A 22,544-nucleotide genomic window follows, 5' to 3' on the forward strand; every position below is an offset into this window, starting at 1 on the left:
AACGTACGTAAGCCTTCTTATCTCTACCGCAATAAAACACGAGAAGAAGAAGGGGATGACGAACGTGACACGTGACTGATACAGGAAGTGGGCAGATAGGTCGCGACTCGCGACGGTGAGGCGAAACTTGGGTGTTGCGAGGATACGGTGCTCACGAGTCTCCAACGACGTGGTCCACAGTCTGAGAGATGGACAAAGCAGGCGTATTTATGATCGTGTCGCTGACTATCTTGACGTCACAGGTAAGGGTGCTGGAGGAAAGAAAAACAATCTCTGCGGGCCCGAATGATTTCAAAGGTTTAAAGCTTGGCCGCTTATCTGTTTTCCTAAGTTCGGTTGTGTCAAAAGTAGGGCAGCAAAGGCATATTATGTGTAACGCTCCCTGGAGAAACATCAACTTATATTACGATGTTCGTGTTAAGTAGGTTTTATCTGAATTTCCGACGGAGGGTTCAGTGTTTGTTTTATTCTTGAGCATTGTGAGCGCAACAAGTTTTTTTTTTTTTTTTTATTAACGCCAACCAGAAAAAAGGGAAGTGAGGTGGTTCAGTTTGTGCAGCGGTGGGGAACTCAAATTCACTGTTGGCTAAAATTTGAAAACGTGGGACACAATCACGGCCCAACCTCAATGTTTTATGGGAAGATTGACACCTCTGCTTTTCCTCTGCTTAGCAGTCACAACTCTGTAAGAGGGCAAAATCAAACTCCTTGAAACGACTTGAAATGAAAGTGATTCAGCTCTCATGACGTTACCTTTTTATGGTGGTCATACAATGATAAGTTTTCAGGGCTTTTTCTATTCAACATTTCCTGGTTGATGATGCAGCGATTAAGTGTGAACTCACCTGGATAGTCCCAGTCATCAGTCCGAAGAATCTCATTTTCATTTCCAGATTTTGATACCTTTTCAAATAGAGTACAGCCTCGGTTCTCGACCACAATCCGTTCCAGAAGGCAGTTCGAGAAGCGATTTGTTCGAAAACCCAATCATACTTCCCATTACAATGAATGGTAAAAGAAATTTGGCTTTTAAAAGCAGTTTTTTTTTACTTTTACTGATAATAAACTCCATAGTAGGAATACATGTATCGTTTCGATACTTTATGTAATAAAATCATTTCAGAAATATACTAATTTTTTGCTTAAAATGTATGCTTTCGCAGTAGAGTAGGCTAGGCTGGGAGTGCATTGCCGTATCTGTAGTACTCGCCCCCCAGCTTTGTTGACTTTTTTTTTTTTACTAACTAAAGTGCAGAATAACTTTAAACAAGCTATAATGGGGGGGGGGGTTTATTTTTACAAAAAGTAACAAACATTAACTCGTAACTCGAGTTAACAAAATCTTTGAAACAAAACAAAAATGCAGAAATGTTCATGAAACAGAGCATTATTAAAGTTCATGAGAAAAAAACAATCTAAACTATACTGACTCGCCCCTTTTTCACAAAGAATGAATCTAGTGTCACTTGTTTCTGCCATCTTTTAAGCACTTTTCTGAAGTGGCTCATCACAACATCATTAAAAATTTGCAGTGTTCTGCTACATTCGACTTTATTGGGGTGATGAAGTTCTACGAAATTATGAATTCCGTTCCATTTGGCACAGATAGCTTTGATATCACCACTTGGGACATCCTTCTTGCCTTCAGCCTCATCAGCATCTCCTCCAACATCTTCTTCTGCTGCTCCTGAAGGTGCAGGAGTTCTTCGGTCGTCTGCGTACAGTGGCTGCGTTATACAGAGTATAGAGGTGGTTGCGCCGCACGGGTTATGTTATTTCTGTTTTTTTGTTAGTTTTTTTTTTTTTTTTTTTTTTGTCGGTGTGGGAATTCACAACAAACCGCGTCAGCTGGTCGGGCCGCGCGGTCATTTCCGGCTTTTTTCAGCGGCTGGGAATTCACAACAAAGCGCGTTATGGGTCGACTGGTCTGGCTGCGCGCGTTATGTTATTTCCGGGTTTTGTTAGGGGCGTTCGAGTACCGATTTTCGTTCGAAAACAGAAGCAAAAAAATCTCAATTTTCATTCGAGAACCAAGTATTTACTGTATCTATCTTGTGTTTTAATCCTAAACGTGACTCTGTAACACCCACACACAAGTTTATTGTTCAGGCTCTCATTTAAAAATGGCAAACTTTGATCATTCACTTTTTGGCAAAGTCCCTCACTGAAGGGCTGGGCCGATTCTGCAATTCCTCCCACCAAGATAAAAGTATAGTTTTAAGTTTAGTTTTAAAAGCTATAGCTTTTACAAGATCCTTGCTCGTTGATTTTACTACTGTACCTTCTGGAGCTTCTGTTTTATATCCAGTGTGTGTGTTCTGGAGTATCTGCTTGTGTTTTTATTCCTTTGTACTTGTGAACAGATAATCTGCCTCCCAGATAGGCATGGACAAATTACCAGCTTTAAAAAGTCAAGCTTTCGATAACTGATAAAATGCGCTTTAATAATAGCATAGTAATAACCCTGTGGCGGCCACACCAGTGCAGTGGACCGCGTGTTGAATTTTTTTCGGCAGCAAATGAGGGAAATGTGTCCCAGTCCGGCTGCCTGATCGCCACAGAGTGCCTCACTGCGGCCGGATGGGTGTGCGTGCAATATGCGTCGCTGGTAATTGTCCTCTCCTGGCAGAGGCACATATTTGATAGCTTTAGATTTCCAGTTTTTTTTTTTTTACGGGAACCAGTTTAAAGTTAAGTTGATTGTTCTAAAAAAATAATTAGTTCATTTCATATTTAATCATTCAGAATTTTGAGCTATGCTCACTGCTCCCATGATCAACTAGATTGTTTTTTTTTTTTTTCAATATGTTACTGATGGGCAACTACCTTGAAAATACTTACAATTTATTTCCCCATTGTTGGCTTCCATTTAGTCACTAGTAACACCCTAAAATCTGAAAAACATGAGGAAAACAGTGTTGCTTGAATAGTGTTTATTATTACTAAATAATTGTCAGGTTTGACGCCCGACCGCTGGATTAATTAAGCAATTAATTAGGAACTCTTTAATTGTCTGAGGAAAATGGGTTTGGCTGATCAGCTGCTCCTCCAAACCACGTTCTGCCTCAGCCACACCGTTGTACCTCTTTTTATTGCTTTCTCAGGTTACATGGTTACAAGTTCACACAGTACAAATGGTAGAACTGATGGCTACACCCACCCCAACATAAACACTAAGGTACATGTTTCTTCAAGGCCGTCGTAACAGTGTCCTGATAAGCCCACAAAATAAAAACGGCATTGTTTATGGCATTTTGGGAGTATCCGGTTGTAGCTAGAAGTGGAACTTTGCCTCCCAGTTTGAGGAGTATCTGCTCGAGGTCGGAAGGGAGATGCACTGAGGTCACAATGGAGACTTCCCAATGTTCAGGAGTATCTGCTTGAGGTCGGCAGCAGGTCACTGGGCCACACTAAGTCTCGCACACGGAGAACAATTCAGAGCAAGAGTAACAAACAAATGCATGATAAAACAATTCAAACAATAACTATAATAGTAATGATGTGTTTTTATCATGATGACTAAAATAACAATTAATTCTTTCACAATAACTCACAGCAAAATCTCCAAGCATGATTCGACATAACACTTGCATGTTAAGATACGTACAACCGTGAGTGTTTAGCGTTTGCTTGTTAGGCTATATCGTGTTTGTTTTGTTTTTTTCCTTCAAAGTTGGTAACACTCCACAAAAACACGGTTGCAGTCAGATGTAACAAGTATTAATAGTTCTTCGTGCCACAATAGCGAAGCAGTTATTATGGCTTCTCTGCCTTTCTCCTTTCCTCCTCATACCTCTTGTCCTCCCTTCATGCTAATGATACATGACTTGTGTAGTGACTTATAATGAATTAATCCCTGACTCAAAAACAACTTTTGCCTCTAAGGCTCTTGATCCAGGGTGTGTGATGAAGTAGTGTGCCACAACAGTGTATCACAAGTTGACATTTGTGTCAAATGTAATTGAAGTCTTTTTCCGACTACTTTGTACATTGTTTGTGTATGAAACGGAGGCTCATTTCGCATCTCTCCCACAGATAAACTGCCAAGAGGCCATCCTGCATATTTCAAATGGAAGCAAAGAACAGGAATTCTGCATCGTTAACAATCAGTCATGGACCCCCGTGTCAAAAAGCCTCGATACTGCTGTAAGATGCTCTCACTTTTACAGATTATGCTCACTCAAATAATAATAAATTCTAGTTTGAATTGTTGTGTACCGTAATTCCCGGTGTGACGGTCTCAGCGCTCCCCCATGCTGAAAAGTCTCCTTGTGATGAATGCACATGCATTACTAACAGGGGAACTCTGGGTAGGTAGCAGACAGTTACTGGGAAACGTCCCGGTCTCATTGTTCCCCTTCTTCTACATAGAGGGAGCTAAAATACATTATAGCTTAACCCTAGCCCTAACCTTAAAACAAAAGTTGATAAAAAAGATATACACATATATGTATGTTCGCTGTGTTGGTGTTTCTGAGACGTCCGTAACGAATATGAACACTCGCCGACAAGTTGTTGAATGGCACATGCTGAAGCATGGATGGGGATGTTTCAGAATGGCCGTAAGTTTACAAAATATATACGCATGCGCATTACTCACAAAGAGACTTTGCAGCACCAGGTGCGCTCAGACTGTCACACCGGCCGAAAGAGCGCACCTGGTTATAAGCCTCACCCAGTAAATTTGTAAAGGAAATACCATACATACATAGATCGCAGCTATGTAAAAGCTGCAAGTGCCCAAATTGAAATCCACATTGAAACATGAGATATTTACAAACAAAGATGCTACACAAAGAGCTTAAACGGTAGCGCCGCCGCGCTAACAGTGCTGGTTAAATAAAAAAAAATACTGGTAAAAATCACTGAGACACAGCAGTAACACACTAGCACAGCGCTAACGGGACTGGACCGGTAAAAGTCACTTCCTCGGCACATATATTCGGTCTCACTCTTACCTTTTCCGCTCAAGTGCCCTCTAGTGGCCGTTAAAATTAGCCGCATCACTGCATAAACCGCAGGGTTGAAAGCATGTGAAAAAAAAATCGCGGCTTTACGGTACTTTACATCTCATTGTTCATGAAAGAAAAACAAAATGTAGATTTTGCCTAGAACAGCGTCAAGTAAATATTTTCTGATGCAGTTCTTTAAATGAATCTCACTGGATTGTGCTGTTGGGCTCAACAAAATGTCTGTTGGTGATTTCAGGTTTTTGTCTTCTGTCATTCAGGTGCAGTATCCACTGGTGAACATGATCTCCACGCTACTGTGTGACCCCTCAGGAGTCAGTCCAGAGGTGGTGAAAGGCAAGGCGTTGGTGGTGATGAGGGGAGACTGTGCTTTCAGTCAAAAGGCTGTGGTTGCTCAGGCCCTCGGTGCTGCAACGTTGCTCATTACTAGCAACAAAACTCTGGTGGGGAGGACATTTTTTTTTTTTTACAAACGTGTGTGTTGTTTATCTGAACACAATACACTGGAACACAATCCATGATTTTTCTGTTGAGTTACGTCAAGTCTGTCCCTGCTGGATTTTGCCGCGAGTGTACACCTTAGATGGGTCACCGCAGACAAACACCCGTTCACATTCACACCCATGGACAACGTGGAGCTTTCAGTGACCCTAACGTACATGATTTGGGGAATGTGGAAGGAAGCAGGACTACCTGGAAAAAATCCATGCAAGCAAAAGGACATGATAGAAAAGGCCACACAAGACGGCCCGAGTCGAGGTTCACAGCTAGAAATTCAGAGCTGAATGGGTAGCAACAACAAGCCCCTTTAGACCTGCGTGACTACAATGATGCTAAGCTAGGGGAGCAAAAGTCGTCGCATTCCATGTGTGTGAATTGCAAGAAAAACAAAAAACAGGGATTCTTTTATGTTGTGCTGCATTCAAATACATACAATTGTGTACAATTACAACAAGGGAACTGGGAATAACCTTTCACGTGTAAAAATTTGACTCTACACCGACCCGATCAGCCTCATCGGTATTGGCTGATCATTTTTTGATGATCAGCCTTAATCTCATAATTCATTGATCCAATCCGCAAAAGACATTTGCTCGGTGTTGCCGTCGTGAACAGTATATTCAGATCCAAAATCTAGTTTATTTTTTGTCTTATCGCGGTTAAGAATCTATTGAAGGAAGAACAGGACAAGATAGGACAGGAGAAAAAGCATGCAAGACAAGGATCGTGATCTGGAATTAAAAAAATTATTAAAATTATCGAGGTCTTTTGAGCGAAAACCTTGGTGGGGTGATACAAACGCTCTCTATTTGCACATGAATTTGTTTATTGCAAAAAGTGAGTAGTCCCACACCCAGTGAGAGAATCCCATGGGTGTGTGCCTATGGAAGCATGCGAGTGAATTCAAAGACTGACATGACAGAAATGTCCTATAATTATCTTGTCCACAACCCGGAGGCGATGGACCACACCCAATCAATCGAGGACGGAAACCGGGACCAAGGGTCCTTTTCGATGCTCACTGAGCTCAGGTCATTTCACACTTTGACAATTTGAAGATTTTGTCTGACTTTAAAAGTACAGTCAAGAAAATACATATTTTAACACCCTGCTATATTGAAAGTTCTCCCTCTTAGAAATCAGGTAGGGGTCTTAAATTTTCATCGTAGGTGCATGTCCACTGTGAGAGAGATAATCTAAAAAGAAAAATACAGAAATCACAATGTATGATTTTTTTTTAAATGATTTATTTGTGTGATACAGCTGCAAATAAGTATTTGAACACCTGAGGAAAAATAATGTTAATATTTGGTACAATAGCCTTTGTTTGCAATTACAGAGGTCAAACATTTCCTGTAGTTGTTCACCAGGTTTTTCACACACTGCAGGAGGGATTTTGGCCCACTTCTCCACACAGATCCTCTCTAGATCTGGTTTCTGGGCTGTCGCTGGGAAAAAACGAGTTTCATCTCCCTCTAAAGGTTTTCTATTGGGTTTAGGTCTGGAGACTGGCGAGGCCACGCCAGAAACTTGATATGCTTCTTACGGAGCCAGTCCTTGGTTTTCCTGGCTGTGTGCTTCGGGTCATTGTCATGTTGAAAGACCCAGCCACAACCCATCTTCAATGCTCCGACTGAGGGGAAAGAACATGGCCACAATCATCCTCTCCTTAATACAGTGCAGTCGTCCTGTCCCATAGGGACAAAAACACCCTCGAAGCATGATGCTACCACCCCCATGCTTCACAGTAGGGATGGTATTCTTGGGATGGAACTCATCATTCGTTTCTTCTAAACACAGTTAGTAGAATTATGACCAAAAAGTTCCATTTTGGTCTCATCTGAGCACAAAACCTTCTCCCATGACTCTTCTGTATCATCCAAATGGTCAATGGCAAACTTAAGACGGGCCTTGACATGTGTTGGTTTGAGCAGGGGAACCTTCCATGCCATGCGTGATTTCAAACCATGACGTCTTAGTGTATTACCAACAGTCACCTCGGAAAAGGTGGTCCCAGGTCTTTTCAGGTTCTGTCGTGTAGTCCTGGGCTGATTCCTCAACTTTCTAAGAATCATTGAGACCCCACGAGGTGATATCTTGCATGGGGCTTCACTCCGATTTGAGATTTACTGTCATGTTTAGCTTCTTCCATTTTCCAGTGATTGCTCCAACAGTGGACGTTTTTCCACCAAGCTGTTTGGCAATTTCTCCGTAGCCCTTTCCAGCCGTGTGGAGTTGTACAATTTTGTCTCTGGTGTCTTTGGGCAGCTCTTTGGTCTTGGCCATGTTGCAAGTTTGAGTGTTACTGATTGTATGGGGTGACAGGTGTCTTTATGCAGCTAACGACCTCAGATAGGTGCACCTGATTCAGGATACTACATGGAGTGGAGGTGGACTTCTAAAGGCGGACTAACAGGTCTTTTAGGGTCAGAATTCTAGCTGATAGACAGTTGTTCAAATACTTATTTGCAGCTGTATCACACAAATCATTAAAAATCGTACATTGTGATTTCTGGATTTTTCTTTTTAGAATCTCTCTCTGAGTGGACATGCACCTACGATGACAATTTCAGACCCCTCCATGATTTCTAAGTGGGAGAACTTACAATATAGCAGGGTGTTCAAATACTTATTTTCTTCACTGTATGTTTTCACAATCTTTAGATGGACTCCAAGACATTATGCTTTTGTGACTGTACAGCTTTGGACCACAGTCAGCATACAAATCAAAACAAAATGCAGAAGTAAATTACAGAGGCGGAAGTGGTAAATCAGTGGTTTACAGTGTCAGCATATAAATTAAATTTGTCTCATGCACGAAGCAGGAAGATGACAGGGGTGCAACCAGCTGTATTCAATGTCTTCTGATCAACTTGTCTTTTCAGGTCACTCCATCAGCCAATGACTCAGACTACTCAAAGGTCCAAATTCCTCTAGCCCTCATGAGGTACATGGATTTTATGGAAGCACAACAGGTAAGCCTTGCCTGTCCCTAAACTCTTCTTTCAATGTTTAGGTTTTTTTTTCCACTTCTCACTGAGGAGCACAAAAGTTGACACTTGCTAAACGGTGTCATGTTTTTAAATCAGGTTTTCGGTGATGAGATGGAGGTGAAGCTTTATGCGCCGCCCTCTTCCAAGATCGATGCCAGCATCGGTGTCATGCTGCTGATCGCCATCTGCACTGTTGCCCTGGGCGGCTATTGGAGTGGAGCATGTGAGAGGTGAGCGCTTAGTGCTAGATAAGATTTCTGTTTTCACTTATATGATATTGGACAAGGAAACATCTAAAATGCAACGCAATGTGTTGCAGGAACCTGATTTGTTCAGCTTCAGACATTTTTTTTATTATAAATAATGGAAATATACAGAACCCCTCATTTATTGCAGGGGCTACATTCCAGACCACTTACGATCATGAAAATCAAGGATGTACAGTAAAGCCTCGTTTCTCAAACGTCCCTGTTTTTGAACAAATTGGTTTTTGCATGAAAATTTCAAGATTTTTTTTTTTGCTTCGGTTTTCGAACGAGAATCGGTACTCAAACACCCCCAACAAAACCCGGAAATAACATATTGTGTGCGGCCAGACCAGCTGACCCACGACGCCCTCTGTTATTGTCAGTTCGAACGCCCCCCAAAAAAACCCAAAAATAACATAATGCGCTTCGCCGTAAGCAGCTGACCCACCCACGACACGCTTTGTTATTGTCTATTCGAACCCCCCCGAAAAACCCCGGAAATAACAATGTGCGGGGCCAAGCAGTTGATCCACCCACGACGCGTTTTGTTGTTGTCAATTCGAAATCCCCGACACCCGCCTCCGAAAAAAACTCCGGGAATGACACAACGCGCACGGCGCTACCAGCACACTTTTTTTATTCTGTATAACGCAGCCTCTGTACCACAGACATAGTGACTGTTATTTTTCTTATCGAGGACTACCGTATTAACCCCCAATCATTGCTCCAAAGAAGGCAAGTTGCTTGTTTAAAGTTATTCTGCACTTTTGTTCAAAAGTCGCAAAAGTGTTGTTTTGTAAAAAAAAGTATAGAAGCCTGGTGGCAGTCGCTACAGATACGGCAATACACTCTCAGCCTAGCGTACTCTACTACTAAAGCATACATTTTAAGCAAAAACTTAATGTTTCTTAAATTATTTTACTATAGAGCGAGAGGAAGACAAAAGAAAAGGTTGACGTATGTTGTGAGGGAGGACATGAGGACAATGGGTGTTAGAGATGAGGATGCACGAGATAGCCTTGGGTGGAAAAAGATGACACGCTGTGGCAACCCCTAACGGGACAAGCCGAAAGAAGAAGATATAAAGTATTTAAACTATACATGTATTTCTACTATGCAGTTTATTCTCAGAAAAAGCTAAAAAAAATCCTTTGACAGGCCTAATTTTTTAGGTTTGGAATGCATTATTTCCATTTCCATTCATTGTAATGGGAAACATTGATTCGGTTTTCGAACAAATCAACTTCTTGAACTAATTTCTGGAGCGGGTTGTGGTCGAGAACCGAGGCATGACTGTAAATGTTGGGGGGGGGGTTTATCCCTCTCACATTGCAACTCCCGTTCAGTCACTCCGGACAAGTTGCTCTGTTTCACGGGCATTTATTAGCATGTCATCAAGCTTATATGCCGACATCCCAAGATGCTTTGATGGCAAAATGTCAAAGATTCCAAAAATGTCATAGATGCCACATATGGCAATGAACTCATTGACCTTCTGACCAAACGTAGTTATTCTTCTTGATTCTGTCTTTCTACCTAACTCCTGTGGAATCTTTGCCGCAGAAATACTGTTTGTACAGGAAGTGCCCCAAAATAAGCGTCCTGACGCCAATAACATTGGTGAACAAGGTTCTGCTACATAAACGTGAACTAACAAAAGGAAATGTTTTCTCTCAATAACATAAATTCTTCTTTACTCTAACTCACTCTTTAATTCAAAGAAATAGATAAATAACAAAATTAACTCAAGTTATTAATTAACTGACACTTATGGCAGCTACACACATGCTTTTTAAAAACATTGAAACTCATTTTTGTCGGCGCAATTCTCTGCATTTTACTTCTCGCTCTTCCTCTTCTTCTGTTGTGATGGATGTCTTCTATTGTTCTTTTGTATTCTTGGAAGAGAGCGTCTGAATTTGGACTTAGGAGGAGCGAGCGGAGACAACAAAGCAGATAGCGAAGACCTTCCCGTCTACTCTCCCATCAAAGTGCTTCTCCTAGTTGCCTTCATGTGCGGTGTCCTCATCCTCATGTATTACTTCTACAACATTCTAAGTAGGTGGGGCGTGAAATCCCCCCAAAAAAATCCCTTTTGAAAAGATTTGAACTGTTAAGGCTTGTTTGTTTCTCAACAGTTTACGTCGTCATCACCATATTTTGCATTGCATCTGCCAGTGCGCTGTTCAATTGCATTCATGCAGTTCTGGAACTAATGGGCTGCGCCTCTGGGAGGTATTTGGATCTTTAACTATGACGTTAGGTGACAGTCAAATTATCATGGAGGGTTTCCGTTGTTTAAATCTTGTTTCTGTCTTCAGGTTCACCATTCACAACACTACCTTCTCAGTGAGGTCCCTCATTTTGGCTTGTGTGTGCATCAGCATCTCTGTGGTCTGGGGTGTCTACAGGAATGAAAACAGGTACAACAAAGCGAGCAGCTACTCTATTAATCTCAAATTTCATAAATCTTCATGTGTATTAAAACAGTTGTTTTTTGTAGGTGGATATGGATCTTGCAGGATCTACTTGGCGTTGCTTTCTGCATCAACTTCATAAAGACCATCTCACTGTCCAATTTCAAGGTACAGTGTGCTGCCGCAGTTTGCGAGACCGAGGAACCGAGCCCTGCTGAAAATTATGTTGGTATAGTACGGTTGCACGTGATGTCACGCTTGTTCATCTGGGTACTTGACCGCCATTGTTGCAGACAAGCAGTCAGCTGTCCATCGTCATCATACCAGATTTTTGCTGCGTCTACGGATGTGGAAATCGCGGAAACGGAGACATTGGGAAGCGATTTTTCTGTATTCCAAAGATTGGATTGCATGAAGGAGAAGATACCATGGAGTCATCGAAAAAAACGGCAACAAAATTGGCTTGCAAATATACGATGTGCAGCTCTGAATGACACTCGAGTACAGAAGGCAGATGGTTATTTGAAAGTCTGTTCTGATCATTTTGTAAGCGGTAAGCATGTGTATTTCTAGTGTCAAGGTATTCTACTTCAGGAAAATCTTTCAGATCCTTTGAAAGTACGTCGTTGTGGAGAGTATACGGATCGAGAGCTTCTGTACCTACTGTATCTAGCTTTGGCAACATCATCGAGTGAATTAAAGTAGGCAGAAAACGTTCGCTACTCGCCGCTTACACATAGGTCTGTGGACATTGCCATGGTGATGTCGTCTGCAACGCCTAGCTTGTCTGTAGAAATGGTGTCGGTTCGATTGAGGGCGCGTTTTTATCACGTGATTGCAACCCAAGGATTGAGATGCAATCAACTGTAATAATAATAAGTGATCAGCAGAGGGAGCTGGTTGGCCATGCAATTAAGATTAGCAACGGCGTTTATAACTCACAAAGATGCCCAGAGTGTAGTGGTTTAAGAAAATCCCGTTTTTTTCCCCCCAATATTGTGCAGCTCTACCACTGACCTTCACCCCAGAAAGGTTAATAGTTCCCTATATCTGGTATAAGATGGTGGTGACTCACAACATGGAGCTCCTCAATTTAATTAACAGTCCTCTGTCATTCCTGTTAATCTCTATAATCTCCACCAAGGATGTTATGGTTTCATCACCCCTCGTTAATTCTTAGTAGAATCAAACACAAACTATACTACAAGTGTGACACCACAACGAGAAGGGTATTTATATTGTTGTAGTAACTTTTGGATAGTCATGCTAGTTTACCTGACCCTGCCCCCCTCCATTTTAAAGGGGTACACTCATAATTACAAACATTGAGGTATGTGAATAATAGAAGAAAAAGTGGTGAAACTGGATGAGATTTTCACTATTTTGAGTAAAAAAGGTCTGGTCTGGACCCCAAGTAGAAAGTGCTGAATGAGATGGTGTATAATGTTAAAATTCCACCTTGGCACAGCCCGACTGAGGATGAAAGCATCGGCAATATATTGCCCAAAAAGCTAATTCTGTATTTTAAATATAGGAGACAACATAACATTAACCCTAAAACTGTTTGGGAGCTTTCAACATGCATTGCTAAAGATGTTCTGCAAGCAATAATTCAGTTTTACGCCAAGAAAAACAGACGGGGATATCAATGTGGGTTAAAAAAAGTGAAACATTTCAAATTTATAGTTAATAGTTGGCTTGGTATGTATATTTATTGGAATGTATTTTTTTGTTTGTTGACATTTTCAGTGTAAGGTTGCAAAAACACAAAATTGTTCTTAAAAATGTTCTTATGGGAATTTAATCCGAACCTTTTAATGAGCCATGTAACTTTATGACACTGATTGACCACAGTGCGTAAGTCTGATGTTGCTGGCAGTGGTCAAAAGGAGCGCTCACGGGCCCAGTGTGTTTGCTCTGACACATCAAAAATTAGAGGGAACGTTGATTGCATGTATTTCATCTCAAAAAAATTTTTTTTTTTTTTCACTGACAGATCTGCGTGATTCTCCTGACCTTACTCCTTGTTTATGATGTCTTCTTTGTTTTCATCACTCCTTTCCTCACCAAGGTATCACATGTCGCTGGCATTATGCAAGTTTGGTGGGGTGGGGAGGACACGATGATAACATGTGGTTGGCATCTTTTCACAGAATGGGGTTAGCATTATGGTGCAGGTGGCTTTAGGGCCGGACGCATCAGGAGAAACGGTAAAACCTCTGTGTTTGTCGCTGTGTGTGTGTGTGTGTGTGTGTGTGTGTGTGTGTGTGTGTGTGTGTGTGTGTGTGTGTGTGTGTGTGTGTGTGGAGAGAGAGAATATGAGTTAAATGTATTGTTTAATAAATTTAGTGTAGTATAGCAAATGTACTGTTAAGGTGTGTTTGTAAACGTTTTCGCCATGTCGAGGCAAATGGGGTCTTCTTGTTCAGATTTCCCAAAACGTTCAAAAATAACTTGGCTATTACGCTCACGATATGCTTAAATCATGAAACACAGTCATCTTTCCAGAGACCGATTGGAGTTCTATGAGTTGGAGCCACCGAGTGTACCCTTGAATAGGCAGCATAGTGTTTTTTGGGTTTTTTTTTTTCATTTTTTTAAATGACTAAAACTTCATTCTGAGGAAGACCAATGGACTTCAACTTGCTAACATATTTAGTTCACAAGCTTGAACCTAATGTTTGTGTCACTGTGTGGCTTTATTAACCTCTGTACTAGCTGTTGTTGACTTAACTATGCACTGGGGTTTGGTGGGGCTCTGTCACAGACACCGGGTAACGTGGCGGTGCCGGCCTTGCCCCAGACTCCCGCTGAGACAGTAAGACTGGCCTTCCTCTCTCAACTCTGCACGTCCACGCTGTGTTCAGTTGATTATTAGTTATTTTCCAAAATGGTGACTCTGCTTCAGCCACGCGCCTATTTAAAAACTTAAAAAAAAAACAAAACTCCCTTTTTCCATTAAGAATAATAGAGCAAATGAGCACTGATGTTTTATATTAAAAACTCTACTAATCGTTTTATTTCATAATCATGTCACGTCATTTTTAACACTGCTTATCTGGTCGCGGGGCCTATCCCAGCTGACTCAGGAAAGTGCACCTTTCGTTTGAACCCGCCAACTTTTCAAGTGTGCAAAAGTCTTGGAACGGACATTAAATTAACTTAAAGTGAATAACATTTGTTTGGTGGCATAACCCTTACTTGCAATAACTGCATCATTCCTGGGGCCCATTGATTTCACCAGACTGTTGAATTCTTCGTTTGAAATATCTCCAGGTCTTTACCGCAGCCTCTTTCAATTTTTGTTTGTATCTGTGAGTTTCTCCCTTGACTCTCCTCTTGATAAAGTAAAAAGGTTCCTTTGTTGGGTTAACCCATTCATGGGCAGGGTGGCAATTTTTTGCCTTATTGAGATGAAAGTCTCCCAACAGGCCACAATCAATGAAATAACACTTCTTTTTCGTTTATGGTTAAGTTAAGGGCAAAAAAGATGTACCCTCTCGCGGGCAGCGTCCCAAAACTGGGACAGGTATGTTATCAGTTCTGTGATGTGGTACATACTAGAGATATGTTTATTAATGAATTCTTATTCTCGAACGACACTTACGCATTAATAAAACTGATGGATTAGCATTTTGAAGACAAACTTGGTTGCATACTTCCCTTTCTTCTCTTGGAAAATGCTCCATGTGTACTTGAGGCAGCCATATTTAGTCAGGAAGGAAAGGGAAATAACACCGTGCTAACTTTGACCGATGAGTTATCCTCTCCTGATACCGAATTATGGATTCAGATTAAAACGCTTCATTTTTTGATATACTTAAGGATATAATGCGTGAAGATCATGATGTCCCAAAAATGGGACGCTGCCCACGAATGGGTTTTAAGGTCCGGTGATCGGCTTTCCCAAGTTCCACTTTTTCCCTCTGATTAAGTCCTTTGTTGTGTTGGGTCATTGTCTTGTTGCATGATGAAGCATCTCCCGATTACTTTGGATGCATTTTTTGGTAAAAACCCAGACGAAAGGTTTTTGTAGATTTCAGAATTAAATCTGCTGCGACCATCTTGAGCTACATCATCAGTAAAGACTAGTGAGCCTATTTCAGAAGCTGCCATGCAAACCCAAGCCATGACGTTCTCTGTGTGTTTCGGATCATACGCAGATCCTTCGTTTCGCCATTTCATTTCTTTGGCCTTTCCATCGCTTTGGTCGAGGGGAATCTTGGTCTCATCAATATATTTAACTTTGTTCCAAAACTTTAGTGGCTCATCTTTTTACTTTTGTGCAAAAGCCGATCTGGCCTTCTTGTTCTTTTTGCTGAAGAGTTTTTTTGCGTCTTAATTAATTAAACAATAATAAAATAATTTTAAATAAACATTTGGAATCTTAAGTTTCTACATTAGCATGTATTTGAGAGGTGTAAATGTTTTTTCTTTCTGTTGGGAGAAAAGGTGTTTATTATGCCTTATTGTACTCATCAGAGTCTTCCGGATTGCTTAATTTGTGTTAAAATTAATTCCCAGTGCATTCCCTCAGCCCCCCAAATGTTTATTACCTGTATATTTATTTTGTCACCTTTTTCATCCCTTTTGGTGTTTCCTTGTCTGATATATAATGACATCTATTTGTAGCTTCCTGTCGTGATGCGTGTCCCACGGTTTTCATCCTGGACTCAGAACTTGTGCGGGATGCAGTTCTCCATTCTGGGTTATGGAGATATCATTGTGCCAGGCGAGTGTGCCCACGCTCATCTCTGTGAAAAATCAGCCACGCATGCTACTATATTTAATTCAGTCAAGATTTTTTTTTTAAAATGCAGTGAAAACTACGGTAGCTTGTTGATGGTTCTTTTTGGTCCATTAGGTCTTTTAGTGGGTTACTGCAGCAGATTTGACGTCTGGATCAACAGCACGAAGAAGATCTATTTCCTCAGCTCTTGCATAGGTATCCTCAAAATGACATCTGTGTAGTTATAATAATCACTTTCCACACTGTTATGCAGCATGATTCAGTAGCTCACCTGACTGTAGGTCATCATCCTAATCTTCCTCATTTATAGCTCGGCGTCTCATTTAATTTGCAGCCTATCTGATGGGAATCATAACAACGTTCGCCGTGATGCTGCTGTCAGGGATGGGCCAGCCAGCCCTGCTCTACCTTGTGCCCTTCACCTTGATCACCTCTGCGACGGTGGCGGGCTGCAAGGGCCAAATCAAGCAGTTTTGGACCGGGACCTCCTATGAGGTGGACAATTATTTTTGCTGTCTTTGGTCGCAATTTTTTGGGGCAATTTATTCAAGACCGCTGTCATTATGAATGTGGGGGGTATGTTCGTGTGTGAGTCTATTTGATGTGGCAGACCCACCTCTAAACTAATTCACTTCCTAAAGTGACAATGTAAAAACTGCACAAAAATAATGCCTCTTTCACCCATACACACGCCTTCACTCTTAGACACGATTCCATGCATACGCACGCACGCACGCACACACACACACAGACCTCCCATACACAATATATTTCAGTATTCATGACAGTAAGTGTTGAATAAATTGCTAGCAACTGTAAATACTCGTGAATTTTTTTTAAAATATCATTGCAGAATATACACACTTTAATAAGGTAATATTTGCTTCAACCAAATAATGACTCACTTTGTAAGATTTTTTTTTTTTTTTTAACACTAACGTGACTTGCTTGAAACCTGACTTCAAACATGAGTTGCTCATGTCCACAAACTTGCATATATGTGACTTAGTCCTAAATTTAGTTTTTGAAAGAGGGTGAGACTGTGTTTGGGTGTGGGAGGGAGGGAAGCAAAAGCCACTGCAAGAGAGCGGGGGAGAGAGAAAGAGAGAGACTAAGCATGAGTGCATGCATGAAAGCAAGATAATTCTATTGTCGGTCTGTGTGTGTGCTGAACAGGATATCACATTGTCGCCTGATGTATCGTTTATCGTTTGTCTTCATCAGGTTTTGGAATCTTCACAGGAACCTTTGTTGCCAGGTCTGGTCTCCTAATCCCGCCTAACAGCGTTTCTTTCATGTCATGCTAGCTTCCTTTATGTAGTTTTCATTTACTTCTGATGCTTGTGATCGCTATGGTTGGATGGACGTTTTAGCTATTATTTGACCACTAGATGTCCCTGTGTATCTATCTACTAAACTTTTGTTTCCCGTTGTTTGTGTCCTCGTAAGGGGCATGGGTGAACCGGACCCTATTTGAGCTAATTTGGGGTGAGAGGCTGGGTATCGAGCTTGTGCACGTGACGTCACCATTTTCACGGCGCCATATTGCCGGGTCGAGACTTGTTGTGCTGTTGGTTGTCACAACAGATGAGACAGATATTCAAAGAGGTCATTCTATAGAATACTAGCTGAAAAGATCGATGGATTTCGGCAATTAAATGTGATGGATTGTGCCCAACCAAAATACACACACGCCTGTGTAGCGGTTGCTTCATTTCAGGTAGGAATTATTCTTCTCAATCTCAAATTACCAATAAGTAATTATAATGTCAAAGTGGCTCATTTGAGAACAATACGTTTAAAAGAAAAAAACGAGAGGTAGTCGTCTCCAACGTACACGAAGCGTGTACACGTTAATCTTCGGTCAACCTCTCCCCGACAGACTTTTTTTTTTTCCTAATATGCATTGTTCTCCAATGAGTCCAAACCGTATTTTAAAAACGCAAATAAACCATCGGTCACACAGAGGTTTACCGAAAATTAACGTGTGGCCGCGACACGCTTCATGTACGGGGGCTGAAGCCTATGGCAGCGGTTTATCTTCTTTCTTTAAATACGTATTGGACTCATTTGAGAACAATGCATGTTTAAAAAAAAAAATGTCTGTCACGGAGAGTTTTTACCGAAGTTTAACGTGTGGCCGCAACACACTTCGTGTACGGAGGAACCGACTTGCTGTCTTTTTTGTTTTGTTTTTTTTTTTCAATCATAGTTAATGAATGTGAGTTTGTGTAAAACCAGGGGTCATTTATTTAAATATTTGTATTTGTATTGAAAAAAAATCAGAGTGGCTCCATCACTATGTGGGATTTATTCCTGACTGAGAACAGATCCCGCAATGAAGTCTTTGTATGCGTGCAGACTTTTCTATGCTTTCAAACTCGAAATCTCGACGACTTACTCACCAGATACATGTGTGATCCAGCTGTCCAAGACAAGCGGAAGAGAGGTAACAGTCCAATTTCTTTTCGGCGATAACATCGACTTCGGCATTAAATATGAGTCCTCTATGCCAAGTGTCACTCATTTTTCCACGTACTTTCATTTATGATAACCTTCTAAATGTTGAACAGTATTGGACAAAACTCTGGCCGTCGTGCTACAAGACGTATTTTAGCGTAGTCTCTAACCGACTTAGCATTGAAGAATGGTTTGCTAGACCGGCAATATGGCCAGGCACATGATTTCGGTGACGTAGGTGCACGGGGTCTATACTCAGGACTGTTTTTCAGCCAATGCCAGAGAACACAATTTGTAGGAGAAAAAAACAATTCCGGTTCCTTATTCAATGTAAGAGTCCAAAATATTCTCGATGCCAATTCTTTTAGGGGGCTGGGTAAAAGGGGTTGCATGGATTAAATAAAAGGGTGTCCAAATTCTGAACATCCATTTTCTTAGCAGTCCACAGCATAGACTAAAATGAACATTTGACTTGAGGTTATTTATAACCCATATCAATATCTGTCAACTAAAAGGCAATGTGTATGGAACTAACTCAATTGACTTAATATTGATTCATTAACGTTTAGCGTGGTTAAAATAGTTATTTGGGACTTTTGTCACCTCATATGGTTTATATGTGCAAGTTTTAACTTCCTATTTTAAGCTTGAGGGCTTTTATTTTGAAATGTAAGCACCGGAACTCCGGATTTTGCCACAGAAAGTAACTTTAAACAGACCTATTGAATTTTATTTATTTTGAAATGGATGCAACCAAATGCTATAAAACGCTGATTGCTTCCCTACCCTCCAATAAGGCACAAGGTTAGTGTTTGTGATGGTGTGAAACGTTGGTGAATTATGTTCAAATTCATTTTTAATTTGTGACAGTGAAGTTCTATCCCAATGTTATCTGCTTATGTTAGTTTAACGAGTAAAATAAATGCTAAAATCCATCATTGCCAGAGTGTAACCAACCATTTACCTTGTTGGTATAGACATATTTTGTGTTTCATAAGTTAGAGTCGACTTTCCAGAAGTGGTTTAGACTAAAGCTTCAAGCACGTCTGACGCAACAAATCGTGAAAGCCTCCTTTTCACAATATAATCTTCTTCCAAGTGTTTCCCTGAAAATACTGGTCGTTCATTTTAACAAAGTTAAGACACAGTTTCTTTCGACACCCCCACCACTCTTGGCCACAAGCCCGTCTTTGTGCGTGGTGTTCTTCATTGCCTTTTGCCGCTTCTTTGGGGTGGGCGGACTGTAGACATTGAAACTAGGAATCCATTTTTTTTTTTTTTTTAACTATTTCAGGAGAACCGGAACGTTAGTCCTGGTTCCAATCTGTTCTCCTTGCACAACCCGAATTCACACACACATTCCAACATATCCTCAATTAGGAGCGAAATAAACCTAATATTGGCGGTACAGTGGAAGCACTGGTTAGAGGCTCAGGAGATGGATGGATGGATGGATGGATGGATGGATGGATGGATGGATGGATAAACCTAACATGCATGTTCTTGGAATGTGGGTGGAAGTATCCAGAAAAGAAAAACGGTGTCCGTCGTCGATTTTCTTGTCCATTTCAGTTATTGTGAAGTTCTTTGAGAAAAGCAGTAAATAAAACATGATGCAACAAATGTTTGTTATAAAACACTGTTACAAACATTTAATTCTTAAACAAAAATTTGAATTGAATTCGAGGCATAAAATGGAGCCAGACTGGGTGATTTTTCAAAAGTTTCCCCAGGTTTTTTTTTTTTTTTTTGGTGGTTCATCCCTTCATCATTTATGTAGTTTAACATTGTCATGTGCATGCTGCCGTTACCCTGGGAGGGCCTGCTTTGGCATGGTTTATCGTTTATCGTATCTGGATGTTTTGTCTCATCACTTCATGTGCGCGCTCTTCTTGTTTTCATTGAAACGACAACAAAACTGATTCTAACATTTTATTCCCTTTACAGAGGCAAGACCTGACCACCCCATAGAAGCCGAGCCATGCTGACCTCTAAGCCGACTGCCGGAATTTCTATTTTTTTTTTTTTTATATATATTTTTTACTATGGAATTGACAAAGCAAGGGACAATGATGAAACCATTTTAGATCCGTTTGGGTTGATTTTCAGTGTTTTGCTGTCAGGAGTTTGTAAGTTCTTTTTGTTGTTCTGAAAAGGGTTTTCAGTGCCTCATGGTTTTTTTTGGGGGGGGAACTCATCTTTGCCAATACATCCTGCCTTGGCGATGACTGAACACATGATAGAAAGCACTTTACAGTACTATATTTAGTGTGTTTCATGCAGCGTGGGCTAGAGGAGGCTATGTAAAACAGTAGCAGCTACATAGTACATTTTTGATAACTTTGGATTTCTGTCTTGGGTGTTTTTATTTCATTCCTCCATTGCCTTATATTAAATGAACACAAAGTGTGTAGTTGTGAATGTCTTCCGCACAACGGAACACAACATTTCCCGGGCCAAGGCTGCAGACTCCGCTGCAGAACAAGGGATGACACAAATGTGAGCGGGACATTGATTGTTATACTGTAGTAGTAATAATAATAATTACACTGTAATAATCGTAATATGTTATATGTCTAGTGCTTTCAAAAAATACTCAGATACTTTACAATTTGCATACACAGGCAGGCTTTGGCAGAAGCCTGGCTGCCATTCAGCACCTACGGCCCCTCCAATCACATTCATCTACGGGCAAAGAGAATCCGGTGTCTTGTATCTAAAATGGTCGCGATGTTGCAAGATGTGCTGAGTCTTTGAGGCGTGTGTAAAGTAATGCAATTTAGGGGAGGAGCCAGATTAATGACATCCCAAGCCCCGCTGCCTGCCTGTACCACGTGATCGATTCGGGACACGCCTAAGCTTATGCTGCGAGGTTTAACAGCTATATAAATTCCACATGCAGCCTCCTTTCAAAAAGATTTTGCCGCGGCTAGCTTCGTTTGGAGTAAGATTGTTTTCACTGTCACATGTTTTTGCTGAATTACCCACACGCCACTGCACGCCGCCATTGAACCTACCTACCGAACGCGTACCAGTGTTGTAGACTCCGGAATGTTCCCCGTTAACATTTGGGTTTCTGTGTTTCACGGGCGTCTGGGGACTCAGGTACACAAGAGAGGACTTGCTAACCATCAGAGAGCCTTCTTCTGACTTTTTTTCGACACCTCTCGCCAATTCGCTGACGTTTTTTCCCAGAATTGCTAGTCGGTGCGTTCGTCAAAGCCTCGCTACGAAGAGGCTCGCGATCCGGTTCACCTCAGGTGTGACGGTCTGAGCGCTCCCCCGTGCTGAAAAGTCCCCTTGGAATTAATGCGTATGTGCGTAGAATTTTTTTTTTTTACATTTTTCTACATCCATGCTTCTTCTTCACAAAGACGAACACAGGTAATGAAAGAAGAAACAAATGCGAAGGTATTGTTTGTTATTTATCAACTGGAAAGCACGTTCTGGCATTGAACAAGAATCAACAGAGGATTGTTCGGGTGATATGACACTTTCCAGTTGATAAATACCAAACAATACGTTCGCATTTGTTTCTGTATTCTTTCATTCGCTGTGCTCGGCTTTGTGAGATGTCCATAGCGATATGCACGCGGTGCGAAAATTAACATGCGGAAGAAGCATGGATGGGGAAGTTTCAGACTGGAACGGATGTAGAATTTCTACGCGCGTGGGCATTAACCTGAAGAACACCTGTCAGCACTGGGAGGACTCAGACCGTCACACCTGTTGCGAAAGCGGGGACATCGTATTTACGCTTCTGACGAAAGGCTTTGGACGTTCTGCAGCTCTGTTCTTCACGGAGACTTGGCTTTCTGGACGATTGCCCAACGCTGTTGTCCCGCTGCCCCTTCTCAACCTCCATCGTGCTGATCGTGTCGCCAAGCTAACAAGCAAATTTGATACTCTTTTCAGAAGGCCAACCTTACAGTTAAGATCCTTTTTTGTTCGTCACTTGAAAGATTCGAGAATTTTGTGAAATACTGGATTTGTTTTATTCTTTTGTCTTTCTGCCATTGTGACCAAATTTTAAAATAAAGATTTCGCTTTGCTTGTGGTCAACTAATTTACAAGTTTTACTTTTTAAACAAAAATGTGATAAATGGAGTTTGCCTCGATAGTAAAAAGATAAGATAATATTCCACCACCTTTTGTTTTCCGTGTTAGCAGACAGTTAAGTTCCCATATAAAAATATATATATGGG

The 22,544-nt window shown here is 41.1% G+C and overlaps 1 protein-coding gene across 3 annotated transcripts; it reads left to right on the plus strand.

The window, feature by feature from the left end:
• The first annotated feature begins 54 nt into the window (after nt 1–54).
• zgc:123258 (uncharacterized protein LOC641502 homolog) lies at nt 55–20,748 on the plus strand. Of its 3 annotated transcripts, XM_061814522.1 has the most exons (17): nt 55–242; nt 4,036–4,146; nt 5,231–5,413; nt 8,357–8,446; nt 8,561–8,694; nt 10,619–10,770; nt 10,851–10,947; nt 11,034–11,135; nt 11,216–11,297; nt 13,126–13,200; nt 13,283–13,339; nt 13,897–13,947; nt 15,762–15,861; nt 15,994–16,074; nt 16,214–16,374; nt 17,104–17,137; nt 20,287–20,748. In XM_061814522.1, the coding sequence occupies exons 1-17, from the start codon at nt 189–191 to the stop codon at nt 20,325–20,327; spliced, it is 1,605 nt and encodes a 534-aa protein (XP_061670506.1). In that variant the 5' UTR covers nt 55–188; the 3' UTR covers nt 20,328–20,748. The 3 variants fall into 3 exon arrangements, with proteins under 3 accessions (XP_061670506.1, XP_061670508.1, XP_061670507.1); XM_061814524.1 differs by lacking the exon at nt 17,104–17,137; XM_061814523.1 differs by lacking the exon at nt 13,897–13,947.
• Nucleotides 20,749–22,544: the final 1,796 nt, after the last annotated feature.

This window comes from Syngnathoides biaculeatus, chromosome 3 (genome assembly GCF_019802595.1).
Source record: "Syngnathoides biaculeatus isolate LvHL_M chromosome 3, ASM1980259v1, whole genome shotgun sequence".
Taxonomy (NCBI): domain Eukaryota; kingdom Metazoa; phylum Chordata; class Actinopteri; order Syngnathiformes; family Syngnathidae; genus Syngnathoides; species Syngnathoides biaculeatus.

Coding starts and splice junctions, on each gene's coding strand:
- zgc:123258 (XM_061814522.1), top strand. CDS start 189: ATGGACAAAGCAGGCGTATTTATGATCGTGTCGCTGACTATCTTGACG. Junction 13,201..13,282: donor TCACTCCTTTCCTCACCAAG/GTATCACATGTC, acceptor ATCTTTTCACAG/AATGGGGTTAGCATTATGGT. Junction 13,340..13,896: donor CGGACGCATCAGGAGAAACG/GTAAAACCTCTG, acceptor GCTCTGTCACAG/ACACCGGGTAACGTGGCGGT.